Here is a 9235-nt window from a genome sequence, read left to right as displayed (position 1 = left end):
TGTTGGAATGTCAACAAGATACAATAAAATAATTGGACATCATCAAAAACAAAAAATAATCAACACCAAGATCATTACCCTACCAAAACAAATTAGCACGAGCTTCACCGTATTCAACAACAGTAGTGATTAATAAAGATTCAACTAATGATGTGTCAAAGATAAGATTTTAAACGAAAGAAGGAGATGAAATTAATTTTAAGATTAAAATTTTAATAAAAATCATGTACCTATCATATGATCTAAAAAATAAATGAAGTTAATATTATTACTTGTAAGAGATGTAAGTGTCACAGAATCACAAAAGCTAAAAAAAATTTCGTAGTGTAAAAAAAAGTATGTATAAATAGTACAAATATGATGAAAAATTGTTGTAAGTCACTCATTTATTTATAACGAACCTTTGGAATACTGATAAGAAAAACTTTTGCGCGCCTGTCGGAAAGGAATGCCTTGTCTGTAATAAAGTGGGGAAAACGACCGCAACTACGCATATTCTACGTTTGTTTAATATTAAAATATACAATATAGTACAAAAGACAGAAAGAATACATGGGGGATAGATGGATAGTGAGTCATGACATGATAAGAAAGAAAAATAAAAAGAGCATGCAAATGGAGAATTGGACATTGTCAAATGAATGACTTATATTCGTTGGTGTGCAATCTTAGAGAATAAGAATTCACGGTATAAGAGTTAGATTACTTCCAGAATTGTCTCAGGGGTTTCAAGGTCACCGCGTCCATAACGATATTGATATGAAGAGGATCTCATCTGAGTCTGAGTCCCATTCAAAACCACATTTTCTAAGTAGGTATCTATGCTGACCAGGTGCTGATATGTTCGAATACTTACCCAAAAACCCTGATTTCATTCTATGCTTAAATATGTATTAGGTTCTGGTAAGTTAAGTTTTTTTAATAAAAACTTCGTACCCCATTGTTCAGAGGCTCATGGGGAGAGATATTGTACGGGAGAGATGTTGTACGCAGCCTTACCCTTGTATATGCAAAGAGGCTGTTTCCGGATTCGAACCCATGACCAACAAGTCACCAAGACACAACTTTACCACTGCACCAGGGTTCGTCCTCAAGTTAAGTTTTTTTAATATTTTATTTATTTTTAGTTTCTTTAATTTATTTATTTTTTCAATTTTAATCCTTATAAATACAAATTTATGGGATTTTATATGAAAAAAATTAAAATATTAAATTTGAAAAAACACAAATTTATTAGACTAAAAATGAAAAAAAAAATTACCAGGATCAAAAATAAAAATAAAAATAAAAAACTCTAACCAAAAATATATTTAACCCTTAATTTTAAATTTGCAGAATTAATCTCATAAAAAATAATGTGCTACTTAGCTTCGATGTTACGCTTACAGTAACTCCACAAAGCCAAATACTACATCATTAAATCACATTCCATCTGTTGATTAACGTCACCTAGTTAGGTTATGGTACTTATCCTCCCCTCGTTATCGCCCATTTGCCCAGTCCACCGTATCTGGACCACTTGGGGTGCACATACACAAATTTTTTAACATGTTAAACTTATAACCATACGATATAATATTTCAATTAATCAACGTAACGATGTATTATAGTCAAATAATTGTTTTTTTGTGGCGATACAAATTAATGGGTTAGCATTAACAAGATTTAAAATATGCTGACCCGGGCCCACGTTCCGATTATGACCCTCCAAAGTTATTATCAGCACCAAATTCACCAGCTCCATTTTAGTATATAAAGTATATTCCTTTGCAGATTAAAAAGTGACACTTACCTCCCCCTGTTTGTTTGAGAGTTTAAGAGGGAAAAAACAGACAGAGAAAATTAAATCAAAGAAAAAATGGAAAAAAAAATTGTTTTTAAAAGTCTAATTTTTATTTTTATTTAATCAAATAAAAAAATATATTTTGTATGTTTTCTCTCCTATTTATTTAATTTCTTTCCTCTTATATCAAGCAACTTTGACTCAATTGTTTAAACTGCTTTTTAAATTATGAAACCAAAGTATAAATGGTTGAAACATTAGAGAGCAATAAAGTGTGAGTTACCAATGGGAAATCGTATCTTATGAAGTTATGAGTGAGTCATGGACTCATGGTTACTGACCTGACACATGGGCATAATGTGCAGCTATCTTTTTCATATGAAAATTTGAATTATACAACATTATTAATTAACGACTTTCACCAATACAGATGCTCTTTATCCTTTTTTTAATATTTTTTTCTTCTAGAATTAATTTTTTAAGAGTAAGTTAGGTCTAGTCTATTTTTAATATAAAGTAACATTAATTTTTTATTTATAGAAACATGAAAAAATAATGAAGAAAAAGAGAAAATTTCCTTCCACTTGGGTCCGAATTTCTTTTATTCACATGTTCACGAGCTTAAGACCATTGTAACTTCAATAAAAAAAATAAATAAAAAATTGAACCTAGCTTTTGTTAGCCCCCTTATAAATGAGCAACTTGCAAAAACACACTTTTTAAAACTAAACTAACCAAACAAATTGAGAAGCCTTGACAATTTCGTGGGCAAAACAAAACAACTATTTAAAATTCGGTATACGCTACTTTGTATAGAGAACACTATAAATTAATTCCAAGGTCTCATCATGTCGATTGATCAAGTTCTACTTAAATCAAAACATAGATGATAATAAAAAAAGCACTACAACAAACTTTGACTTTGTCAATTAAAAGCTGTCAGTAATATGTAATTTTCTTCAGGTAATCATCAACCAAATTTCTCTTAAAGTTAGTAAGGGCATCAGAAAAGAAAAGTTCTACAATTAAAGTGAAACTGTTGTTAAGTTGGTTTATACTAAAATACATCAGTGTGCCCATGCATACAGATAAAAAAAAGGGGGAGAGAAAGTGAAGGGAAAAAAATTATGAGGATCATTTAAGAAAAGTGTAAGGACTAAAATATAAAAGCAGTATATTATAAGAATCAAAAACATGTTTAAATCATATAGACTAAATGTTTTCAATAATTTTTTTTAAAACTAATTGCTTAGTTTATAAACATACTTATTTGAATGAGTTTTCCCCTTAATTTCAGTGTCAGCATGCTATATGTAAAAAATATTGATATTAATACGAGACAAATGTACATTTGTAAACACTTTTTTGGACATATCTTGAAAATATTCCTGATAAGATGTGATTAAGTGTTTATACTAAGATGTATCGTTTTCATTTTTTGAACTTTTTTTTATAAGCTCTCATTCTTTGAAGTTTGAACTGAATCCAATTGTGAGACCATGTCAAGACAATATTCATGAACGGATGGACGTTACCGCGTTGCTAAAGGAAGACACAATCGTCTATTTTTCTCCAGCGTGAGTTTGTGACCAGTAGCTACACCAAGATAATTACCAACTTGTCTAGATACTTAGCAGAAAAGATATTAATTTAACAAAACTAGAATTCCATTAGATAAGAAAACAATTAGATATTTCAATCTGAAATATTGAAATCTATTAATGTAATTACTTAAGGTGTAAAATGAAATAATGTTATCTTACTTCTCGATTTTGGTGAGACTTTTGAAGAATTTATAAACTTATTTGATCAGTGTATATTTTTTCAAAAAATAAAGAGTTAATCTAGTAGTATATAAAAGTAGAAAAAGTTAACATAATGTCACATAACTTAAGGATAACTAATGCAATTTATTCTATTTAATTAGATTTTTTAATTTGAAAAGAACTATTGTGATATAAACAACATTTTTTTCCTTTGATTTCTGCACTCCGTTTATCTTTACGTTGATTCAGAAATTTCGTAGTTCAAAATTTTTAAAAAGGGGAAGATGAAAATAAAATCAAGGGAGATCATCAGTATCATTGGAAGGATTATTTAACAATGTGTTTGGAATTTTTTTTAAAAAAAGTGTTTGGAAACACACCCAAAGTATAACTGGAAACTTCTAATTGGACGTGTAAAACCACGTTAATGACGCAGGATCAAACATACTCTAGGCAACACATTCTAGGACTTAAGAACATAAGAGAAGAGAGGTTTCAGAAAATTATTTCAAAATTAATTATCCAAGTACGTAGATGTATAACTTAATCCTCAAAGTGATTTTTTTTCACTTTTTTTTAGTAAAAATATGCATTTATACAAACCAAATTTTGAAATTCATGACTTTTATATATAAGTATCAATGCCTTTGCCCATGCCATGCTTTTGTGATCTCCTGACAAATCTGCGGGTGGGTTGCACTATACCAGTATAGCTTATGACAATTTAGAATCATTCCCTGCAAAAATATTGTTACTGATATTTTTCAAAACCCAGATTGTCTTGTCATCTCGAAAAGTCTTCAATGAAACGACTCATCCAAATCAACCACTCCTTTCAAAATGCATACCCAAAATCAAGTCCAAAGAATAAGTTTTCGCCAAATGCAATTAGGCCTTGCCCACACCACGGTGTGTGACTCAAGTTAGTTAAGACTTAAGAGGCAATCTTAATTGACTACTGGTAGAAAAAGTCGTAAAAGGCAAATTTCGTAAGGTTGACAAAACACGGGAAGATTAAGCGCTTTTGTTTTGGTTAAATGCTAACAAGTGTCCCCCAGTTAAATAATTAAAAATAGAAAAATTTTCTTTGGAAGGTATAAAATTATATCTTTTATAATTTTTTTTGTATTTTCTTATAATTTTTTTAAAATTCTTTAACCAATGTGTACATTAGATCCTTTATTTTAAAGCTAAAGATATAACTATACGGCGATCCCCAGGTCCCGTATTGAACAAGACGTTCAGATGACTTTTGAATTGGCATTTTGACGGTTTAATTATTAGTTAAAATTGTATATTTAAATAAGGATTTTATTTAGTGAAAGATATGATACATTCTCTCATTGGAGAAACGCTCAAATTAATTATTGAAAAATATATTCCCATGACTTGGTATCAAAAAAAATTTACCGGTGGAATGATAAAGGAATAGTATTCAACAATAAATCATGAGTTATGATCAAAAGGGATGATCATTAACAATTTCTTCCATAATCTTTTTTTTTTTCTTAACCCTCCACAATCTAAAGTTACGATTGAATTCCCTTCGAATTGACGATTTATTTACAGGAAAAGAGCATCCTTCAACGCTATGAATCGTGCAGAACAAACAATTATTTGGCAAAGGATATGTTATGATGTATGAAGCACCAATATCGACACGACACAGACACTGGACATGTGAACATCTATAATATTTAAAATATAGAATGTAGTATAGGTGTCGTGTCGATGTCGGACACTGACATAAACGCGTGTCGGACACCAGACACGACAAGGAGGTGGGATGTCCGTGCTTCTTAGGTTAAGACTTATGACTATGCTAAAGAAAAAGCAAGCCGAGATGTTAGCAAGTACTCCACTGTCTCACTCATTATACACAGAAAAAGTGGTAGATTATGAAGAATGTGAAGGATTAGGAAGCATGGTCAGCTCTTGAATCACCTCCACCATGGTTGGTCTTTGCTCTGGCACTTCAAGAGTGCACTGAATTGCAAGCTTTGAAAGAATTGCGGCTTCAGATTTAGAATAATCTCCCTTCAGATTTGTGTCAACAAAATCTTCAAATCTGAAAGCTTCAACTGCCACCCGGATTGTACCCCCCATCAATACCTTTCCGGATAGAACTTGAAGAACAATAACCCCAAATGCATATATGTCACTCTTCTCAGTAAAGCGTCCAGTGGTAAGGTATTCGGGAGCTAGATATCCCATGGCAGCACTTGCTTTAAGAGCTGAGAAGACAACATCATCTGCAAGAAGCTTAGGGAGGCCGGCATCTGTGATCAAGGGGTTAAATTCATGGTCTAGAATAACTTTTTCTACTGAAATGTTTTGGTGTACTATTGTAGGCTTGCTTGCTTCATTGCTGTGCAAATAACCAATACCTGATCATCAAGAAATAGTCAGTGCCAAAAAGAAAATTCCAATATAATCCACTAGGGTCAGCATGTTGGTGCACCATCACATACCTATGATACCTACCAGCCAATATCTATAGGAAACATATTCAAGTTTTTCAGAGTTATAAAAAATAATAATTTAGTAACACTTGATTACATATCATATGGGATTAGTCAAGATCATTGTTCCGGATTACCTAATACTTTATCTGGAATTCAATTAGTTTGCATGACGTCCTATGTTCAAACCTCATTACTGGCATGACAATACACGCACACAAAAAAAAATAGTAGAAGAAGAAGAAGAAATTGATACTATCTAGAGTAGCATCTGATGCAGAATTGAGAGTAAGAAAGAACTAACCTTTTGCAATGCCCCTGATAATAGAAACTCTCTTGGACCATTCAATTACATGGGCACTTCCATCTTCCTTGTCAAGATATTGAGACAGATTACCCCTAGTGGCAAAGTCACAGACAAAAAACCATTCACCTCTACTCCTTGAGCAACAGAAGCCTCTCATCTTAACAATATTTTCATGTCTCAGTGAGGTTAACAGGCTCAAACCCTTCAAAAATTCACCTTCCTCGGCTTTGCAGCAAGTCACACTAATACTCCTAATAGCCACAAGAGAACCGTCTCTAAGAATTCCTTTATAGACAGCTGAGAATTTGCTCTTACTCAATAAATTGGCCTCAGAAAGGTGCCCTGATGCTGATTCAATCTCATCAATATTAAATCTAAAACGGTTCAAATATTCAAGGGATAATCCACTCTCATTATGACCATCAGCCAATGAATCCCAACCAGTATAATAATGCTCAAGATTAACAAGTGGAGATGAACTTCTGTAGAACTCTTTAGGCTGGTAAGGACTATGTTGGCCTTCAGAATAATCTGATGGGTTCCTAACCTTCTGCCTTTGGCGCCGGTATCTGACAAATATGAAAATTCCAGAACTTATTAATGTGATAACAGTAGTTGTAACACTTGCTGCAATGACAAGAAGAAGAAAGCTTCTTGACTTTGAGCAATGGGTCTGGTTACAATGCAAGTGGGCATTTACAGGCTTCGGGAATGTTATTGGAGGATTTCTGTATATGGATATATTTGGGGCACTAATCTGACTAACGCCAAATATTCTATCTTTGTTGCAAGTTTTCAAAGCAGAAAAGTCATCTCCACATAGATCTCGGTTGTTTGCACCTTGGAATCCTTCCCTTAATCTCTGCAATGCTTCATTTTCATTTTAAAGCATCAATTAGTACGCGTCCAAATGCACAAAAACAGGCGAATTTTGTTGCAATAAAATACGGACAGAGGCATACCAGAAGGAATAGTTCCTGAAAGATGATTGTTTTGAATATCTAGAACTTCCAAGTTTGCAACATCAGCTAGTTTTACAGGAATTGTGCCACTGAAGTTGTTATAGCTCAAATATAGCTTCCTTAGCTTCTCCAAGTGACCCAAGCTTTGAGGAATTTCACCAGTTAATTTGTTATGTTGCAAAGAAATAACATTAAGCTGCTTCAATGAACCCAGTTCCTCAGGTATGGTCCCCTCTAGCTGGTTATAGCCTAACTGCAGCACTAAAAGTATGAAGAGCAAGAGAACTTGGATTAACATACAGAACTCTAACTAAAACCCCATCATGTTTGATACCAAGTACCAGTAGCCTCGTTAAAAATCAATTACAAGGGGATTAATTGGCCCCATTCAATATCATTCATTTTTAACACAAGTGGACTTAATAATACAGACCCACAACTCACAAGCATGGAAAGTAGAAGTACATTTACAGTTCTGGACATTTTTTTTCCTCTCCCCTTTGTCGAAACAAATTACATAAGTACTATTTCCAAGAGGGGAAAAGGGCAAAATGGAGAAAATCATCTACATACAACTTGGAAGCTGGACTAAGTCACATCCGTATCAACAATAGTTGTCATGCAACTTAACTAACAGAGAGTGTTTGGCAAATAATTTACATAATTTAAATCAATTCAATTCATTTTACCCCATCAAAGGTCTTCAACTAAATGCAATCCATGATTAATGAAGCCTCTACCCATTGTTTTCTATATTCAATTTCAATCATGATTATAACCAAATTGTACGTCTAGAATTTAGACATATCCTCCATGTACATGAATTTAAACTCAAAAACAGCTAACCATATAAAAACAAAACCGGAGTAGAAAACTTGATACACCAAACTAAAGTATAAACTACCAACAAACTATATACGAACCTTGGAGGCTAGTCATGTTCCCGATATCAGAAGGAATGGTTCCAGATAGATTATTAAAGTTGAGATAAAGATCGAGCAATTCTTTAAGATTTGCAATCTCTCCTGGTATGTCCCCAGAGAGCAGGTTGTAATGCAAGTATAAACCTGACAAGCATTTGAGTTCAGCCACAGCAGGAGAGACACGGCCAGAAAGACCTCTTCCTGGCAATGATATATTAGCCACTTTGTTGTGCTCGTTGCACACAACTCCTAAGAACGAACCACTGCATGGATCACCATCACTGGTCCACGAACCAAGGAGCTTGTCTTTTGGGTCCAAAGAAGATTTCAAGTCCATCAGAGCTCTTAGTTCTGCATTTCCATGAACTATCTGTGGAATAAATGCAACCAACAAAAAGAGATGAAAGAAGAGATGAAGGAAACTCATTTGCAATTTTGGAGCAAAAATTCTCCAAAAGTACTAAGCTAAAAGAGAGGCCCCCATGTGAGCTTTTGTTTCAAAGATTATAACTATGGTTTCGGGTTGTTGGTCAATAGTCACCAAGCATGACTTTGTTAGTCTTTGTTTATAGACTTTGTCGTGAGACATTGAATGTGGTAGTTTGTGCTTCTGCATAGAGAATGAAGTGAAGGAAGGAGAAGCATCTTTTTCAAATAGTGAACGTAGCTATTTAATTAATTTTATGAGTTGCTGACAGATAGGTTGATTCACATAGCTTCTCCACGAGGAGATGGCAGTCAGCAAGGATGGTTGCCACTGCTTGGAAAAGAAATTTATTGCAGAATATTAATGGCAATAATCAATGATGTGGGTACAGTGGACCACCTCAGTTTGACTATTTGGCTTTCAAGTTTCCAATTTGGCTATAAAAATTGAAAAGCAATGCTATGGTGTTCATTATTTACTATTTTTCTCATAATGAGATTGGTTTATGTTGTCTTTATTCCAAGGCTATATGCTTTAGTGCTTCTTTATCTTGGATCCTTTTCACAATGTAAACAACTTCGGCTCATGAAGAAAGGAGTCTTTCA

The 9235-nt window shown here is 33.3% G+C and overlaps 1 protein-coding gene across 2 annotated transcripts; it reads right to left on the bottom strand.

Moving 5' to 3' along the window:
• Window positions 1-5148: 5148 nt before the first annotated feature.
• LOC100779591 (protein NSP-INTERACTING KINASE 2) lies at window positions 5149-8966 on the bottom strand. Of its 2 annotated transcripts, XM_003525712.5 has the most exons (4): window positions 8204-8963; window positions 7281-7541; window positions 6316-7188; window positions 5149-5936 (listed from the first exon to the last, which is right to left on the bottom strand). In XM_003525712.5, exons 1-4 carry the CDS (start codon window positions 8628-8630, stop codon window positions 5446-5448), a joined length of 2052 nt encoding a protein of 683 aa, XP_003525760.1. In that variant the 5' UTR covers window positions 8631-8963; the 3' UTR covers window positions 5149-5445. The 2 variants fall into 2 exon arrangements, with proteins under 2 accessions (XP_003525760.1, XP_025984432.1); XM_026128647.2 differs by lacking the exon at window positions 5149-5936 and having other exon boundaries at window positions 6311-7188; window positions 8204-8966.
• Window positions 8967-9235: the final 269 nt, after the last annotated feature.

The sequence above is a fragment of the Glycine max genome, chromosome 5 (genome assembly GCF_000004515.6).
Source record: "Glycine max cultivar Williams 82 chromosome 5, Glycine_max_v4.0, whole genome shotgun sequence".
Lineage (NCBI taxonomy): Eukaryota > Viridiplantae > Streptophyta > Magnoliopsida > Fabales > Fabaceae > Glycine > Glycine max.
Note: the sequence above shows the minus strand (reverse complement) of the source record. Positions and strands in the feature narration are given on the sequence as shown.

Coding starts and splice junctions, on each gene's coding strand:
- LOC100779591 (XM_003525712.5), bottom strand. CDS start 8,630: ATGAGTTTCCTTCATCTCTTCTTTCATCTCTTTTTGTTGGTTGCATTT. Junction 7,189..7,280: donor TTCAGGAACTATTCCTTCTG/GTATGCCTCTGT, acceptor ATGAAAATGAAG/CATTGCAGAGATTAAGGGAA. Junction 5,937..6,315: donor TATCAGGGGCATTGCAAAAG/GTTAGTTCTTTC, acceptor CTTGATGATCAG/GTATTGGTTATTTGCACAGC.